This window comes from Osmerus eperlanus, chromosome 17, assembly GCF_963692335.1.
Source record: "Osmerus eperlanus chromosome 17, fOsmEpe2.1, whole genome shotgun sequence".
In the NCBI taxonomy this organism is placed as follows: domain Eukaryota; kingdom Metazoa; phylum Chordata; class Actinopteri; order Osmeriformes; family Osmeridae; genus Osmerus; species Osmerus eperlanus.
Genome location: NC_085034.1, coordinates 3,527,578 through 3,547,709, shown reverse-complemented (window position 1 = coordinate 3,547,709; position 20,132 = coordinate 3,527,578). Strand labels below are relative to the sequence as shown.

Here is a 20,132-nt window from a genome sequence, read left to right as displayed (position 1 = left end):
CAGCCAGGGCTGTTTCCAGCCGTGATTCTCTTCCTAGATAAATACTACCAGGCCAGTTTGGAGACAGGGGCCGCAGGACTTGAGCTTTCAGAACTGACTTCATTCACCGCCGCTGGTGTGACATTTCATAGCAGGCCGGTAGCTTGCGTGAGGGTCAGTGTGTGTTGTGTGTTTGGGAGAGGCTGTGAGAGGAGTTGGGGCCGTATGTGTTGAGTCAAGGTTAAGGAGAAAAACACAATCTGCTGTGGTGTTTCCTGTGGCGTCGTATCTGCTTGCTATTTAATGAGCACTCAGTCACCAGGCAGGCAGCCTCCATTGTGTGTGTGTCTACACACGTGTATGTGGGTGTATTCATGCATGTCTTGTTGTTTCAACTCCACTATTGCCATGACTCCCCTCAGCCTCAGCCTCAGCCCCAAACCCAGCCCCTGCCTCTACCTCAGCCTCAGCCTCAACCCCAGCCTCAGCCTCAGCCTAAGCCCCAGTGTGACGGGGGAAACAGAGACAGTGGACCGAGAGCTAATAGAGATGACTAGAATCTGGTAGAAACATTAGAGAGAGCTAAACTATCTACCAGGCTACACTTTTAGGAGAGACAAATCAAGTGCGCGGAAAGAGAGAGGAAGGGCTCAGATCAGGGGATGAAGTCTGTCCGTCTGTCTGTCTATCTGTCTGTCGGTCTGTCTGTCTGTCTGTCTGTCTGTCTGTCTGTCGATCTGTCGATCTGTCCAACTGTCCAGACTCTCTACATCATTAAGTAGCAGTGAGAGCGCTAGCTGAGGCATTGAGAAAACGACAAGCCCCACACAGGAGGGAAGAAGATGGAGACATCAAGGCCTGGAACATGTCCCTAGGGGCCGGGGGGGGGCCGGGGGCCAGGGAGGGTAGGGGGCCAGAGAAGGGCAGGGAGGGCTCTGTGTGGGGCTATGGAGAGCTGTGGGGGGGCTAGAGAGGGTTGTGGAGGGCCAGGGGCCAGGGAAGGCCAGGGAGGGGGCGGAGGGGTTGGGGAACGGGGAGGCAAAGGGGGGGACCAGGGACCCGGTAAGGCCAGGCAGGGGGGCGGGGGGCCAGGGACGGCCAGGTGGGGGAGAGGCAGGAGGAAAGGAGGGGTTGCAAAGTTCAGGCTGTGGCCAGCAGGATAAGCTCCAGGCTTTGGAGCTCCGCACCATGAAACAGACCCGCACAAGACAGCTGCGATACTAAGAGAAGATTAACACACGCTCAGCGCTCCCCTCCTCAGCTCCCTCTCCTCCTCCTCTCCTTTCCTCGCTGTGTCGTCCGTGTACAGTCACTCTGCGACAGCTAGCAAACTGTGGTCATTATAGCAGTATGGAGGAGGTGTCTGGAGCGAAGGCGGAGGGAGCAGGGGGGGTAGGGAGCAGGGCACAGTTTAGAGTATGGTTTGAGTCTAAAAACTTGAGAGAGAATGACTTGCTAGGTTTGAGGTCTGACATATTGGGGAACCACAGGTCAGCTATTTCCAAAACAGAACAGAAAAGGTCAACAGTAACTTACAGGCGAGGAGCAGGAAGTAAAGATAACTTCCTATGCTAATACAGGTCACATGGGGCCCTTTTATGCAAGCACCTGCAAAGACCTGGAGTCTCTGATCTTTGTAAATGTGTACTTGACAAAACATGGACATATTAAACTGATTGGGCCTTTACCTTTGCAGGACTAGATCACTTATTATCCAGCGTTAACCATCAGTAGAGCCTAACCCCCCCCCCCACCCCCCCCCAACCCCAGGCCTCACTCCACACACCCCTCCCTCAGCATGCCGTAATAACCCCCCAGAATGGAAGCTTTGTGGGACAGAGTTAGATAAACTTAGATAAACAGTGAGCTGGGTTGGGAGTGGTGTGAGAACAATTGAGACATCTTTCAGTAATGGTTGACTGACTGAATAACACCTCTCTCTCTATCTCTGTCTCTCTCTTTCTCTCCTCTCTCTCTCTGGGGCTGTCAAGTCACTGATTATGTGTTAATGAGTTCTCCTCGTACCTGGAAGGAATCTGGAAGGCATTTCAGTGTGTGTGTATGTGTGTGTGTGTTTTCCAGAGTGTGTGTGTCTGTGTGTGCATAGCTAGCTACCATGTTTACCCAGCAGGGTGGGAGAGGCATGAGGCTCACACACTTCCTTGGCAGATAACATTGTTGTGCCTGGGACTGTGTGTGTGTGTGCCTTCAGCTTAGCACTTCAGCTTCAATGATTTGTCTTTGTTTATGATTTTTCTACTACACCTGCTTGACAGACACAGTCATCTGTGGAACAGAAACCCACCTGGAGGGGAGGAGGAAAGAGGAGACGAGATGAAGAGGAGACGAGACGAGAGCATAGAGGTGAGGAGATGAGAGGAGTGGAAGGTGGTGTGTAACCCTCTGACACACTCTAATCAATGACACATTCCTGTCTTCTCTTCAGGGGTGCTGCTCCATTCCTCCCTCTCTCCTCCCCTCTCTGCCTTGCTCTCTCTCTCTCCCTCTCTCACCTTCTCTCTCCTTCTCTCTCTCTCTCTCGCTCCTTCTAAGTGATCTAAGAGCAACGCCTCCAGAGAAAAACAACAGAGTTAATCCCAGATCAGGATTGCCCTGTGCCCATCTGTCTCTCGTTTTAGCACCACACTCCTCTCTCTCCTCCTCCTCCATCCCTCCTTCCCTCCATCCCTGGATGGCTCCATCTGCAGCATCTGATTGGCCTGAGGGTGATGGTAACTTCTCGGTGCCAATGTTAGAGAGGACATTACCATAAAGACCTCTCGTTCTCTCTCTGTCTTCCTCTCCAAAGTGAGGGCTCTGTCTCTCGCCCACCCGCTCACTGGCTCTCCCACAACGGGTCTATATAAAGCAGGCTGCATTCTTTCAGAGCGAGGAAGGAGGGATGAGGAAAGAAAGAAGAAGAAAAACGACGTCTGTGTTATGGTTTGCTCTGTTTTTCAGATAAGACTGTCGTGAAAGGAATATTATGATTAAAGAAAGATAGAGAGAGAAAGAGAGAGAGGGAGAGAGAGAGGGAGAGAGAGAGAGTTAGAGACACACACAGACTCTGTTTACCACAGGACAACCTGACAGGCGCAGGTTCTGTCTCCATCAGAGCTGTTCCTGCTGTGGTCCCAGACGGGCGCTGCTACCTGCGTCTCCCTACCTGACCAGGCTGTCTGAGGAATGTGATGCTATCACGCCAGCCATGAGTCAATATAGGCGCTCTTAGCAACGGCAACTATCGCCACGGAGATCTGCCTGACCGGCTACATTCAGCACTTCAAACCAGGAGCTCGGAGGATGGATACAACTGTGTCAACAGACGTCTGAATGGGCCCTCCGTCGGCCAGGCTTCATAGAGACGACATAGGGGCTTCATGAAAGGCTTCCAGGGGGCTTTGTGGAGGCGTGCACAGAGGCAGTCATGACAACTTAGACCACACGGGAGAGTCTACATTTCGCTGCCTCCCTTCGCCTGTCCCACCTGTTCAGAACACAGTGTGGTCACACTGGGTCTGTAAACTGATAGGATGGGAACACGGGAGCAGGTCTGGTCCTCCGGCCGCCAGCAGAGCTGGGGCTGTTTGCCCTGTTTTTGTGTGGAGTCAGGTGTTTCAACTACCTGAGCTGGCTGGCTGCCGGGATGTTTGAAGAGGGTGGGGTAAGATCCAGTGGGGTCAGGGGGGTCAGGGGAGGGTCATGGGGGGGGAGAGGGGGAGGATCACTTGGCTCTGTCAAGGGTCGCTGAAAGCACGTCTACAGAAACTCTAGAGCTGCCATGGCCGACTGGACACACAGGAGCTAGGTGTGTGTGTGTGTGTGTCCTCCATTCAGGCGCTGTCAGCCATCCATCACCTAAGAGGCTGCTACCTGAAGGGCTCTAAATGACTGAGGAGGCCCACTGATTGTTTGGAGTAGCTCCCATCTCCCTCCACTCCCACCAACACACACACATGCACATATGCACACACACACACTCACACACACACACACACAGGATACTCACTCATTTTACGCTGTAGCTGCTTTCTCTCCAATCAGAGGAAAGCTGCTGACAATTTTGGCCCAGCTGGAAAAACACTTTTTAATTATCACTTCCTTTTGGAATTTCGTAATTAAAGTTAGAAGAGGTTAGGGGGGGGGGGGGGGCTGGAGGGGCTGGTTGTTTTCCTTTTGATACAAAATCTTCTTAATTTTTTTTCCCTGAGGAGCTACGCTTTGCTTCCAAATAATGATAAATTAAAGACGATAAATAACTGTCATGTCTTCAGTATGAAGTTACAGCTGATAGTGAAAATAACTGACTTTACCGTAACTCTGATGGGATTCGTGTGTGTTGGCTGTGGCTGTGTGTATGTGCACATAAGTCTCCTAAACCCTGAAGCTGTGACACAGTGATTTTACTTGTAACAGAGATCTTATTGGGATTTTTATTTTTGTTTGAATTGTTTATCACTTGTATTATTGTTTTTATTGATTTTATGTAAAGCACCTTGAGCTACAATTCTTGTATGAAATGTGCTATATAAATAAAGTTTTACTTACTTACTTACTTACAGTTTGTGAAACAAAATATTTTCTGCAGGGAGCTTGATCGAGAGAGAGAGAGAGAGAGAGAGAGAGAGAGAGAGAGAGAGAGAGAGAGAGAGAGAGAGAGAGAGAGAGAGAGAGAGAAATTGTGAGAGTAATAGATTGAGAGAGAGGCAGAGAAAGAGAGAGAGACAGAGAGGGGGAAAGAGAGAGTGAGAGAGAGAGAGAGAGAGAAGAGAGAGAGAGAGAGAGAGAGAGAGAGAGAGAGAGAGAGAGAGAGAGAGAGAGAGAGAGAGAGAGAGAGAGAGAGAGAGAGTAATAGAGTGAGAGAAGAGCAGAGAGAGAAAGAGAGACAGAAAGAGAGAGTGATGAGACAGACAGAGATATTAAAGAGGGGGGCCACTGGGGACTCCTTCTATAGACACACGCTTTACACCCCCCTCCCCGGGGGGCCGGGAGGGCGGGGGGCGCTAGGGCAGCACAGAAACCAGTGAAGAAAAGAGAGAGAAAAGAGAAGAGTGGCCTCTCGGTGCAGACCCTGGCTACAGACCCACTCTGTCACACAATACAATACCACCAAGGCATTCCAATAATTGAGTGACATTCGTTAAAGAGGAGAGACATTCGGACATTTCTTCAGAAGACCACTCTGAGGCCTGCTCCTCTCTCCGAGGATCGTTACTAGTTAAGATGACCGCTGGTGAACACCCCGACTCTCTCCCTCTTTCTATTACTCTCTCTTTCTTCCCTCTTTCTCCCCGCCCCCTTTCTCTCTCCCCCCCCCCATTCTTCAGACAGGAGGATAATAGCTTTTAAAGGCTCATTCAGAGAGCTGTGCCTTAGCATGCTCCTTGTGTACACAGCCAGTCCAGTCCACCCTGGCCCTCTCTGCCAGCAGCCATCATTCAGCTGCATCCAAAAGCCCCACAACCAGGGGCACCGGCAGACACACATGGCTGAGAATGATGAGCCGTGAGCGGGGAGAGGTGAACAGGGGTGACCGTCTCCAGGCCTGCCAGGCCCGGGCCTGCAGCCATCTGTCCCTACAGGACGGGGGCCCACAATGACGACAGAGAGGCTCAACTCTGACTTCCACACAATCCCTTTAACCAGAAGAAAAGACAGAGAGAAGAGGGGAGGAGGGGAGGAGGGGAGGAGAAGGGGTTGAGGGGACGACGACGGTAAAAACAAAAGCTTCCCCCTCCCCTCTCCTTTATTTCCCTCCTCCTCCTCTTCTCTTCCCTCCCTCCTTCACTCCTTCTCCGCCAACTGTGGTAGTTGGCAGGAGATCTGAGGGGAGAAACTGTGTCCCTGAGATGCCAACGCTGCCTTCGGAGGCATGTGTGCCTGTCTGCCTGTCTGCAGCTCTGCCACACAGACGCTCTGCCTCGCTGCCAGTCAGTCCCCACAGCTCTGTTAGAACAAGCTGCTGGCGAGGGGGCGGCAGAGTCCCATAGAACTGGCCTCACAGAGCCACAGGAGGACAGATGGAGTACACACACGTTAGACTCACACACCTGCTGGTGGAGCGCCTTCAACCTCTCTCTCTCTCTCTCTCTCTCTCTCTCTCTCTCTCTCTCTCTCTCTCTCTCTCTCTCTCTCTCTCTCTCTCTCTCTCTCTTCTCCTCTCTCTCTGTCTCTCTCTGTCTCTCTCTCTCTCTCTCTCTCTGTCTGTCCTCTCTCTATCTGTCTCTCTCTCCCTCTCTTCCAGTGTTTTACTGCTGAGAACCAGCAATAGAAAAAAATGTTTCAGTTCCGAGTTGTTCTTGATCATAAACCCTCAACTCTACAGTGGGCTTCACACCATTGGCTTACTGGGGTAGGGGGAGGGGGGAAAGGGGCGGGGGGAAACAATGCATCGTTAAATGCGTCTAATAACTGAGAGCTTGGCAAGACACTTAGGGCTTGATTAAATCCCAACGTGTTGTTTTGCCACTTGGAGAGTGTGTGTGTGTGTGTGTGTGTGTGTGTGTGTGTGTGTGTGTGTGTGTGTGTGTGTGTGTGTGTGTGTGTGTGTGTGTGTGTGTGTGTGTGTGTGTGTGTGTGTGTGGAACGGGGGGTTGGAGGTGGATTGGTGGAGCAGAGCTGATAAGAAGCAGGATTATGTAAGTGTATTAACAGTGTGGCACACAGCTCTACCCAGATACACTAACACACTCTTATGGAATGGCCCACAGCCAACAGCCAGCTGGTTAAAAAGAAACAGAAGAAAGAAGAAGAAGAAAAAAAGAGGAAAGATAACAGTCAGTGTATGTTGAAGGGAATTCTTTGAAAGCATCCTGACGTCTGGTTTGAGTCCTACAGTCGTCCACCTGTGGATCCGAAACCACCTGACACTCATCTTTCTGTTTGTCTCTCTTCCTTCTCAAACATCTGGTTATTCTTTATAAAGAAAGAGAGAGGGAGAGAAAGAGACTTCGATAGAGAGAGCTACTCTCTCTTGGATGAGATAAGAGGAAGTGGGGCTGCACTTAGTAGGTCAATCAGAGAACCGCCGTCTTTTTAGGAGAAACAGCAGGCTGATTTGGTGCTTCAAAGAGCCCAGAAGAGAAAGGCTCATTTGGACCGAGTCCCCACCCCTCCTCCCCCCCAAGACCTGGATCTCATTCTGGGGGAAGGAATGCTCCAGAAAAGGACAGAGCAGTCTGGAGAGGTTGGGGGGGAGAGGGAGGGGGGTCGGGGGGTCGGGGGGGGGGGGGGGGGGGGGGTGGATAGTTAGTTAGCCTGCAAACCCACAGGCTAATTCCCCAAATGAGCTTTCACCAGCCGCGCCGATGGCTGATTATTCATTATCCCAGGACAGGGAATAAATACCCCCTCAACGCGTCAGTGGAATTACGGAACGCTTTGGAACAACAAACACCATTGGTCTTCACCAATGAAGCCCCCTGTCTCTGCTTCTGGGAAGAGAGGGAGGCAGGGGAGACAGAGGGGGAAGGAAGGGAGGGAGGAAGGCTCCCCATTTACGGAAATCAGGCCCAACTCTGGGTTTGCCAGTTTCGGTCTCTAAATGAGCTCATTGAGAGCTAATAACCAATGCTACGAGACAGAGGGTCCATGTGCACAGGGAATTCTGGGTAGGTTAGTTGGACCTGTTGCACCCTGTTTCCTGCTTGTTTTTAGGTGTACCGCCTGCATTCAGCCTGTTCGTAGGTTTTTAGGTCGGTTTGTGTTTCTAGCTGTAAAAACCCACTGGCTCCTGGTCTAAATAAACTCTGTGTGGTCCCACCCAACCCAGTCTGCTGACTGCCCTGCTCCTAGGCAGAGCCACCACAAAACCCTCCCTCCATACCTATGTATGTATGTATGTATGTGTGTGTGTGTGTGTGTGTGTGTGTGTGTGTGTGTGTGTGTGTGTAAACTCTTCCAATGGCTATGGAAGATATCAACAACCGTTCTTATTTAAAGCAGCAGAAGTGCTTAAACATACTGAGGCCAGGCCACTACGCCATCTGTACTTCACACACGCTATCAGGAGGCCATTCACTCATCAAAGCCATGCAGTACACTGTACACCACACACACACACACACACAGAGGAGCTAATTTATGCCACAGCAAACAGTGGTCATTGTATTGTAGTGTACACAGTTGTGAACAAACCGACACCTGGGAAGGCCAGGGGGCCTGGAGGAAAGGGGGGGGGGGCTGTTTTGTCAGTGTGACACACACACATTACAAGCAAGGAGCAGAGAGCCTAGTCTCTCCATCGATCAGGAGGCCCGCTGTGTGTTCTTGTGAATGCTGAACGATGACGCAAAGGGTTCTCTCTTTCTTCCTCTCTCCCCATTGCTCCCTGTTTCTCTAAACCTCCTATTCCTGCGACATTAAAGCTAAGCTTTGGGGGTGCTAATGATTCCAGTCCTAGTTGTAGTCACATGAATGAATGCCCCACATCAAAGTGACTAAGGCAGGCACCGGCCGATTCAAGACAGCTCTCTCAAAGACACCCTCTATCCATCCACTCGTTCCCCTACCCTTTCATTCCTACACCCCACCCTCTGCCATCACATCATCCACCACTCCATCCCTGCCCTCCTCTATTCATCCATCCATCTCACTGTCTGACTGTCAGCAGCAGGTTGGGTCTGGACCCCACGGTGTGGTAGAGGTAGTTTGAAACCACACTGTCATCATAAGATGACTTCATCTCAAACACACATTTAAGCTTGATGCAGTCCACATCATACCATGAAGAGACACTTGGGATCGATGCTCAGGTGACCCGCGGTCAATCACCATAGCTGGTAATAACATAACCAGATAAGTAGATCACACAGGTGTCAGCGAGTAACTGCATATAGTACGAGTTTTCAGTTAAGGCTTTGTCCTCTGCCCCATACAGACAAGTGATGTGTCTATTGTACCAATTATAAGCAGCTCTCAGAGAGCCTTACAAATGTCAAACCTGAAGGCGAGTGTGTGTGTGTGTGTCTGAGTGTGTGTGTGTGTGTGTGTGGGGGGGGGGGGCGCTTTGGGGATTTCTTCAGTTCTCAAAGAATAACAGCTTTATCCTGTAATGACGTTGATTTTGTCTCTGATCCAGGAGATTCTTAATAAAGTGGTGCCTCATACACACACACACACACACACAAACATGGGCAGTCCATCACCTTTGATCTTCTTCCAGAATGGGGGGGGGATTGTGGAGGGGGGTTGAGGGGTGAGTACTTATTGAAAGCAGTTTCTTTACAGTTAGTCTTTGACTGGCAGACAGGCCAGTAATCACACACACACACACACACACATTGTCACTATTATGGCCTGGCGGCTTATTATCAAGCTCCTGAAAATCCTGGTGTCAGAAAAGGACAGAGAGAGTTACAGAGAGAGATAGAGAGATAAATACAGATAAACAGAGAGGGAGACAGAGAGAGAAAGAGAGAGAGAGGGAGGGAGAGAGAGAGAGAGGGAAAGGGAGAAAGAGAAAGGGAGACAGAGAGGGAGAAAGAGAGTTGCAGAGAAAGAGAGCGAGAAAAATAGAGCTAGATAGAGGGAGAAAGATAAAGGGGGGGGGGAGAAAACGGGGGAGAGAGAGAGAAAGAGTGGGTCAATCACAGACTGTGAAACTGAGCAGCTTCATTGTACTTCTTAATAGAAGCAGCGACGGCAGGTTTTTCAAGTTTACAAAAACATATCTTTCTCCCTGGATCTTGACGCTCTCCCGGCCCACCACACACACCCAGGAGAGATCAGAGGAGAGGCCGGATCGCCAGCACAAGCAGAACCCTGCCTTGATGTGAACTGAGGACCAACGCCAGGGAGAAACCTGTATGAGGTAAACTTCCACTGCTGGGAATTGCTACTCCGTGTGTGTTCTCTGTCAATGGACCGGTGCACACTCACACACACACGCACACCCACTCACACACACGTACACACACACAAACACAGAGGCACATGTACACATACTGTACACACAGACACACACTGTTGCTGTCTTTTCATGTGCTGCCAGGTCCTGCTGGCTTGGCCAATAGGGAGGCGGAAGCAAAGAAGAGAGGACAGTGAACGAGTGTTGCTCGTCGCTAATTAATCCTGCAGACTTCAGAGGCCACAGGCTGAGGGACAACCAAACTGTAAAACAACCCCCCTCCTTTCCCCTGTCAGACCCCTACCTGCCACATGCCCCTCTGGACAAATTCCTCCTGACCTCTTCTGCCCCTGGGCTTTCCCCTTTGTCAACCCCCCACCTGCACTGCCGGCCAAACCCCCCTAGCATGCCCCCGGCCTTATACCCTCTGTCAACCTTCTTGGCTACTACCCACCTTAGCCATCTCTACAAGAGGTGACTCTCACACACACTGTCTGTATGGCCTTTCGTCTCACAAAATTAAAGAGGTAGAAACATGAATATCCAGTAGGTCTACCTCGTAGCCAGGGGAGATATTTATGTGATAGAATGGGTAAACACAGAATATACTCTCCTAGTAAGGGTAGGCAGTCAGACGGCAGTCTAAACCCATTTCTCCTGTCAAGGCCGGAAAAACACAAACACTGCTCGGTGACGACAACCCACTGCTGACCTGAGGGCTGAGGAGATGAGGTCCTGACCTCTGGAGGCAGACACCTCACACCTTGTCAAAGAGGAGCTAAAACACTTTCCTCTCCTAGACCTTCACTGGGGCCTTATCTAAACAGCTGAAAGATTCCACACATCTCCTGCTTAGTCAGATCCTGGTCATAGATCCTGGGTGTGATGGTGCATCTGCCTAGGGCTGGTATCTTTGTGCTTTGTATAGGTTAAGACACGCATCACTTTACTGCCTTCGCACAATGATGAGAGACGATGAGATGTTTTTTGAGTTTGACAGGTTACCTCCCATCCTACCTGTGCACACAAACACACACACACACACACACAGAGCTACACGTACAACCCACCATGTGTATTTGTCTTGAAAAATGATCTATCACAGAAAGGTGTCTGTCAAAACATTTTGGCCCTCATTCAGCAGTTTTACAAGCAGAACTGAGTTACTATATTTAACTCAAGTGTGTTTGCGTGTGTGTGTCACTGGAGGGTAATTTAAACGGAGTGATACAGACCTCACTCTCTCACCCTCTCTTTTGCTCACTTTATAGGGACTGTTATGTATAAGAGCAGCACACATTTTACCCCAGAACTACCACAGCACACACACACACACACACAGCACACACAGAGTACAGCACACACACACAGCGCACAGCACACACACACAGGGCACAGCACACACACACACACACACACAGCACACACAGAGTACAGCACACACACACAGCGCACAGCACACACACACAGGGCACAGCACACACAGGGCACAGCACACACACACAGGGCACAGCACACACACACAGGGCACAGCACACACACACACACAGCACACACAGCGCACAGCACACACACACAGGGCACAGCACACACACACAGGGCACAGCACACACACACAGGGCACAGCACACACACACAGGGCACAGCACACACACACAGGGCACAGCACACACACACACAGCCGCAGCAGTAAAACAAAGTGGAGAAGAGCTGAGGACAGACCTGTCAGCACCTCAGAACGAGGATACCTGGGTGTCACTGAGACAGGACAAGAAGGGGGAGAGGTAGAGAGGAGAGAGGAAAAACAGATCGAAAGAGAGAGTCGAACAGGGGGCACAAGGGCAGAAAGAGAGAGAGAGAGAGAGGCCTGAGAAACGCCACATTTTCTGCCCTCTCTGTGGATCTGGCTGGTCTGCATGGTGGATGTCAAACTGGTAGCTGTCACATAAGCACAGCACCCGTGTCTGGCTGGGCAGCCAAGTATAGCTTCCCCCAGCTCCACATACCTCCACCAGCTCCCACACTCAGTCTGAGGGAGGAGCAGAGTCGCCGCCACGCTGCGGCTAACTGCTTCTGTCCCCATGTCTTCCACCTGGTCCCTACTACTGTAAGAGTATACGCTTCTTTATTTTTATTAAATTAAATAAAACTTTGTAAAATAAAAAATATTTTACAAGCAATGGCTTGACAGCGGTATTTTTATTATATAGTGGGATTTTTTTTTTGTCTTGGCTAAATAACATATATAAATATTAATGGATGACATTTTTGATTTCATGATCTACAGAATCTACATAACATTATGTATTGACCTAGTGGGATTATACTGAATAGATTAAACTAATGCAGTGTAAAGTACAAATGTAAAATCATGTTCAAATTAGGACAGACAAGTGTGTATTTGGAAAGAAAACATTTTCCTACATCAACGTATTATTTATATATTTTAAATGGCATTAGTCTGTTTAAACAACTACATACTGTATATTTTTGACGAATCTACGCCGTAAATCTTAATATTAATTAAAACAAGCATGTTCCTCAAACATTAACTTTACATTGAACTACCGCATATATGACAAAAATTATATCTGTTCAAAACTTTACATTTACATTAATTTGGGCAGATCACTTTGAAGGTAACTGAGACTCCTGAACACCACTCGAGCCACGAACCTCTCAAACTGTCAAACTTGAGTAACAGAGAACGTGAACGCACGAAAACAAGCGCTCTTTTCTACCAGTTAGTTAGGAGAAGCTCGTGCCAAGGTGTACAGGTGCCATCGTTCTCACGATGGGAATCAGGGCCAAAATCTAGTCCGAAAAGAAACGGAATTCTGATCTAATAATGACTTACAGATAGGAGGTAAAGACGCTCAGGTTGTCTGGTAGTGCCGTGAGCCCGAGGTCCGAGCAGTCGACCCTCTGAAGCATGCCGTCTTCTTCGCAGTGACAGCGGGACGGGCAGTCGCCCAGAGGAGCCCCCTTCTGCGGTACGGCTCCACATTCCGCCACCACCGCCAGTAACAATATAATTACAACTTCACGGAGTTGAAACATCTCCACTGTATGAAATGTATTTTTAATTTACTGCGCACTATAAGTTTCTCGGCAGGAGTTAAGTTTTCCGCCTGGTCGCACGTTTAGTAAAGTCCCTCAGATCAGTTGATGGTCGGTTGTAGGCTATCGAGCCTTGGCTTGCATGCGTGCAGTCGATTGCGTGTGTTCCCCTATTTCTTATTCTCCGAGTTCCATCCTGAAATGCTTCACAGTTTTAAACACTCGCCTATGCGCCGCATTTCGTGACGTCAGTCAATGCCATTCAAAACCAGCGCGAGTGAATGTGCAGTGGTAGAGTGAGAGAGAGCGGAGGGCGCACGCGGGACCCTGAGCGAGCAAGGACCAGGGGCCGTACTGCGCTCTGCTGTACACCTAGCACACAAGCGGAGGATCGCTCCTCGTAGCTACGCAAATGTTGAGGCTCGCAAATAATTCACCTGCTTCCCCTACACCTATCTTAAAGATCATTATGCAGTGGGCGATTTGTTTAATGCTGTAAACGTTATGTTAAAAAAAAGAAGTTCTGAGACCTGGTTGATGATCTGCTGCGTCGCTGAGGTGGTTAATAATTGACATCCCTCTATGCATGTTGATGTTCAAGTATACTATAATATCACTGTGTAAAACGTAGACCAGAATACAGTGCATGCATTGTGTTCAATGACACTGCATCCTTATACAACTGAAATGGCTGCAGTGATTGTAAAGCGAAATCACTACAGGTAATATGAGATTAGATCGCTATCGGGCCGTGGATGATGCAAGCCACGTTGGAAGCACTTAAGAGTGAGGCAATCCCTCACTGTGGGGACAGATAGAGGAAGAGCTGATCCTGAAGCCTCAGAAGGACCCAGAAGCACACAGACATGGTCTTTGTTTTTTCCGGCTGTCAGTTGCTAATGTCAGGGACAGACACACAGAGATAAGGAGCGAGAGAACAAGAGACAAATACATAGAGGGAGTTAGGGGCCAGAAGGAGATGAAGACGGGGAAAATGCAGAACAAGATGTCTTCTCTAGGCATTCAGTTCAAATATGTGTGTGTGTTTTATGTGTTTGTGTGCCTGTGTGTGAGAAACAATTCTTCCTCTTTGACCCGTGACCCGAGGTATTACTCTGAAAGGAAATACTGTTGTGTCACCAGAGATCTGTCTCTGAGGACCATTAAGTCATAACTAGTCAGATAACATATAGGTAGAGGTGTCTCCTGAACACAGACCCCCTGCAGTATTACAGTGTACTGTAGAAACACAAAACAACATAAAGTCAGTTACACAACTGTATCCATTTAGAAAACGACTACATGTAGAAATATTTTTACAAAAGTAGATTTGGATTGGATTGCATACACAGTATTTCATGAAGCAAGCACAAGTTCTTATTATATACACGACATAGTGCACATAATGTCATCAGAGGCAGCTTTTACCTTGTTAATCCCCACATCCGTTGCAAAGGTGTGGGTCAATTCCAAGGCCCAACCAGCAAGCCCCCAACCAATCAGACCAGACGAGGAACAACAACATTTGCATGTCATCCACCTCCAAATAAAATAAATCTGACGATGCCAAAGATCGGCAGTCACTGCAGGCATGGGACCTATGCCAGCCATTTCAATGTTAGAGATTGTGGAAATAGATGGACACACATACACACACATACACACACTCATTCAAATTAACATGCTCTGTCTCTACTGTGTGTGTGTGTGTGTGTGTGTGTGTGTGTGTGTGTGTGTGTGTGTGTGTGTGGATTTGCAGCAGAGTCTGAACAGCTTATTGTGGCCCAGACTTATTGTTGTCCCTGGTGGCGGACTTAGTCTCATTAACACTTCATGTTGTTGTTTTGCTGCCTGCTGATTAAACCAAGGTATTATCTCTCTAATGAGGGCCGTAAGGCCAGGGAAGGCCAGGCCAGTTCTGCAGCATTAGACCGGCATTACCTTCGCCAAGCCTATATAGGCCCACCTGAGCTACATGTTTCTGATCCAAAGTGTTGAATAGTGAAGGGCATTATGTCCTTATGACATATAAAGCTCTTCTGACAGGAACCTGTGTTCCAAAGACAGAGTAATAGAGCTAGAAAGCCACACACACACACACACACACACACACACACACATACAGAGAAAGATGGAGGCAAAGAGAGGTCAGGGGCGGTGGCTGCATTTGTTGTAGCCTACACGTACACATACCTTTGCACTCCCCCCCCCCCCCCCCCACACACACACACACACTCCAAAAAATAAGTGAGTTTTTTTTTTTTTGCTTATTACTCTTGTATGTCAATAAATTTGAACAGTCTAGCCCAGCACAGGATCTTCGCATGAGTCGCAGTGATCCACGCTGAAGACTCAGCAAGCATCTGGAAGCATCTACGTACATACACACACGTACACTGCATGAATCATTCTCCACGCTCTTGGAACCAATGACATTTATAAATATGCTTAGACCCGCTCTACATCCAAATAAAGAAGGAATGATCTCGAACTATAATGCAGCTCTTTCTGCCTTTGCTTAATTTCGAGAGAAAGGTTCACTGAGTGAACGAATGCTTTCATTGCGTTAGTCACGACTGTTTCACCCTGTTAAACCCTGAGTGCTGAATAATTCAATTATCCCTGCAAACTTTGTTTCGAGGAAAAAAAATCGAGGCAGGCCACAATGGGAGTAGAGAAGCGCTTGTGTAAGAAATAGCGACATGCGTCATTGTGGGTGATCGCTTGCCATCCGGATATGCCGTTTTTATTTTTATTTTCCTCTATTATTTGTTTTTGCTGTGAACAAATCATGCCGCTCCAAATAATTGTGAGCGCGTGTGCGCGTGCTCGTATCCGTGTGTAGGTGTGAGTGTCCGTGCAGCTTATGAGCGATCATGTGCAGCAGTTCCTTCACAGTCACTGGGTTGCCTCTCTCTACTGGACATAGTTGGTAATGCATTGGGAGAACTCACAAACAAGAATACCTGTAGGGAGGAGACAAATCAGTTTAATCGTTATCTATGCCGCCATGTTTAATGGTTATCTTTAGGCCGTGTTAAACTAGATAATTGGAACTGGAACTAAACCAATCTGTGCAAGGAACCAGGAGATCTTTCCGAGAAAGGAAGAGATTTTTCAGTTCTGACTGCAAAGTAAGCCAACACTTAATATAACAAATGAATATATTGTTGTTTTTTTACCCCTAGAAATGGTTCACCTGTTCCATTTTACATAGCTGGAGAGATATGTCATCACCTGCACACACACACGCACACACGCACACACACACATACACACACACTAACATTCGGTCGTGATCAAGGATTAGACATGTTGCAACTTGCTCTCCTTCTGACATCAAATACAGTATATTTGTTTAGCTGTTAGCTCTCTCTCTCTCTCTCTCTCTCTCTCTCTCTCTCTCTCTCTCTCTCTCTCTCTCTCTCTCTCTCTCTCTCTCTCTCTCTCTGTCTCTCTCTGTCTGTCTCTCTCTCCGTGTGATTAATTGCTTGCCCATGGTGCGTGAAGTGTAAAATTGACCAGATATTTCTTATATTGTTTTTTGACATTGATGACATTAGCTAGCACACATGCAAACATACACACATGCACACACACACACTCTTACATCCTTCAGGTGTTCAGGCCTACAAACATTCTGTTCTCACCTGTGTGGGTGAAAGCTAATCGAAATGCTTTTGCTTCTGAACACATCTAGGCCGGGTTTCCCAGATTCGTTAAGAAGCTCTTAACGCTAAGAGCTTCTTAGGAGCGTTCTAAGAGTGTTCTAGAGCATTCTTAGAACGCTCCTAAGAAGCTCTTAGCGTTAAGAGCTTCTTAACGAATCTGGGAAACCCGGCCCTAGACAGAACACTTTGGTACGGAGGTGTTGCTGCTGTTTGCTGCACGGCCCCCGGGCAACACTGGAGGTCGGACAGATCCTAGCAGAACAGGAAGATAGAGCCACTGTGGCCGACTACGACTATGAAATACGTGATTATAGACATGGTCAGCGGCCGTGTACCCAGTGTAATCCACTTTATGGTTCTCCAGAGTAAAATGCTAAGCTGATGCTTAGATCAGATCTCCCTCCTGACACAGCCATGCTGGAACATCGCAGAGATTGAGCACCGTGGACGGGCAATCCCGAGAATCCCCCCTGGTTCTCTGGTCCTGTCACCCAGGGCTTTGACTACTACCCCCATAAGTCACCTCTCTTATCTGTTTTATGTCTGTTAGCTGTGTGTGTGTGCGTGTGTGCGTGTGTGTGTGTGCTGAGTCAATGAGCCGGGTTGATGATCCTCTGTCAGCCTACATCTAAAGATAAGTGCGCACAATCACACACACACTATGGAGGGCTATCCTTCCGTAGCGAGACACAGCTAACAGGCTCAACCTGAGGTGTTTAGATAAAGACCAGGAGGACTTCAGGAGACAGTCTCCATAGCAGGATGAGTCACAGAGCGCTTCAGAGACACGATCTGGCTTTTCTGTGACCCTGCCATCCACCCTGTCATCAGTGCCCCATTCCAAACCTCCCCCAACACCCAACTTTTCTTCCTGTTACTAAGCTCATGCATAACGGTGGATTTCATTCTGACAATCAAGCTCATGAACTTTGGACCTCCAAGCCGTCCTGCAGGTTAGCACAGTCCCACTACGCCAGGCATGTGTTGCTGTCTGGATCTCTCTCTTAACATCTGATAAGATAGCTTTGATGCTTCTGATAACAGACTGAAAAATGCAACACTGTTGCAAGATATTACCTGAAAACCCTGACACCCTTTGAGAAATGAACTCAGCTAAGTGTGATGGCACTTTAGTCTAAAGCACATTAAGCAGCTTATAAACAAATGCACACATTTTTACTAGTGTTTTTGCAACAGGTTGACAACCCCAGATTGACTAAGACTGCTGCTACTATGTTGGCTACACTTTCAACCTTCAACATCCCCCCTCAAGATTTTTTTATAGAAAGTAAGTGCTTGATACGTCTTCCCAAGGCACACACACACACACACACACACACACACACACACACACACACACACACACACACAAGCTCCCCGTCCACCCCTACCCCTGTTACCAAAACTGCTACTCTCACTTAGTTTCTATAATTAACACTGAATGCAGTTATTCAAACAGATCACCTACAGAGTTACAGGGTGATGAATGGAGATGTCAGCTCAATCTAAAATGAGAGTGCAGCCTGGACGTAGATTGACAGCCTAAGCAAGGCCAGGCCTATGCCAGCAGTGGTACAGCTTACTATGTGAGCCAATAGAGAGGTTGTGGCAATTGACGTGCTAATTTAAAGCTAAGATATACTAGGCTAGGCTAAGGCTAACTACTAAGGCTAACATTTAGCTAATTCAGCAACAAAAAACAACTAAATAGCAGGCTAACCTCTAACCTATGAACCTTGGCTCATGTACGTGGAGTCAACTTGCCACACAGTTACCATAAAACATTGTATACTGCCACCTGGTGAAGATTGCATGTCAGTGCAAACTCATAGTTCTATGAAGCATATATTTCTTTTTTTTACTGAGAACTAAACGTTCCAACCATGGAAAGGTACAAATGTAAACAGCAATAATCCTAAATGTAGCCTACTGGAGGCTACAGTGTTCTCTGGCTCTACACATACAGCTTACTATCATAGTGTATCCCATGGGACTTTTACCCCCACATTGTACAAGTTCTCTAACAAGAGATTCTAAGTATCTACAGTACATTCAAGATTATACAGTGAAACGATGAAAGGATTCTAACACCCCAACGACTTTTAATTTTATCCATCAGCCTCCTGTATCTTCACAACTGAACCACAGCCCATCTGTGTCACAAGGTCACCCTGGCAGACTAGGGAGGAAAACACAGCTCAAACATTTTTCACCAGTTTGTAATTTAGACAGTCTTTATCAATCTGTCTCACTTCATTTATACCGGCAGGGTTTGGCAACACAAGTCTTAATGTTTATACCCCTGATGTAGAAGCCTTGACAGATATATGATGAAAACAGTTTGGTTTGAAATGTATCCAAGCTAGTAGTCATTTATGATAACAGACCCACATATAAAAGACTGTTTCATGACATAGATACATACTGGTTAGACTCCCTGTGTTTTGAAACAATGTGCTGGCTGTCTAAAGCCCAGGTAAATATGAGCCGCCAGACTGTCTGAAGTTAGGGGCAGGGTAGACTTGCATTGTGACACTGAAGCCATGTTTTAACATAAGGCATTCCTGTAGGTTGACTCAACACCCCCACACCTTCATGCTTTACTTTACACAAAGACCTCCCTCACAGCTGCTCCCTTACTGGTGTTGGGTTACAGCAGTGTCTACCTCAAGGGAAAAAGGGTCATCAAGAATACATGAATGAGACTGTTGGCGCTTAGCTAAGAACTAAATAAGCTAAAACGTTCTGTATTCTGACTGAAACAGGGATAAACTTGACATGTCTCCAAAGGCTGTGTGAATGCGAGTGCTTTTCATTTAATTCCCAGACCTATATGTGAGAACATCTCTGCCATCAACAATCAGATCCTCTCAGAGAGTAAAAATGGCAATGCATCCTTGGCTAATGGACATGCACTCTCATTAGTGGTGTCGTATCTCCCTTTTGTTCTCTCCTGTACTCATCATTATGGATGGAGTATATCTGAGTGGAAATATAATCTGTTTATTTCCTAATGGTCATGGATAAGATAAGATTCAGGGATCTCACAGGCCAAAACAACTCTCAGCCACAGTTGTAGACCACAATGAGGAACCAAAATGATCCAAACAGGTGCGACACCACTGTAGTCTACAACTGTGACAAAGTCCAAACATTCAGAAGTTAAATGTCCTAGATATTGCTCACTGATATAGGTAGCCATTTACTAGCCGCACTTGTTGACATTGCAGTTACGGACGGTGACTTGTTTGTGAGTTCTCAGGTGGTCATGGTTACTGGCTGATTACTATAAATATGGAGTGGGCAGAGTTCCACCCAGGGGCTGAATGGTAATTGTCCAAAGCAGTTTCCTCCCTTCGTTTCCTGCCTCCTGCATGTATACTGGTCCCGATGAGCACACAGGGACAAGTCAAACCTAACAGGCTCTGGCATAGGGGAGGATGAAAAGCAATCACCTCAACACTTTTGAGATGCATCCCTCCTAATCACCACAGCATGCTCAGTATCACACCAGACCCAATTAATCAACCTAACGAGGAGCGATCAGCTGAGGCCATAAGACTTTTGGGAGGATG

The 20,132-nt window shown here is 47.8% G+C and overlaps 1 protein-coding gene across 3 annotated transcripts in view; it reads right to left on the bottom strand.

Moving 5' to 3' along the window:
* The window catches only part of LOC134037649 (leucine-rich repeat-containing G-protein coupled receptor 5-like), a 41,472-nt gene extending 28,303 nt beyond the window's left edge, over window positions 1–13,169 (bottom strand). For 2 of the 3 annotated variants that reach the window (XM_062483062.1, XM_062483063.1), the window contains exon 1: window positions 12,684–13,168. In XM_062483062.1, the coding sequence (XP_062339046.1) occupies window positions 12,684–12,886 (203 nt within the window). In that variant the 5' untranslated portion in view covers window positions 12,887–13,168. Of the gene's footprint in view, window positions 1–12,683 lie in introns of all 3 variants that reach the window. The other variant, XM_062483064.1, reaches the window with a different exon arrangement.
* Window positions 13,170–20,132: the final 6,963 nt, after the last annotated feature.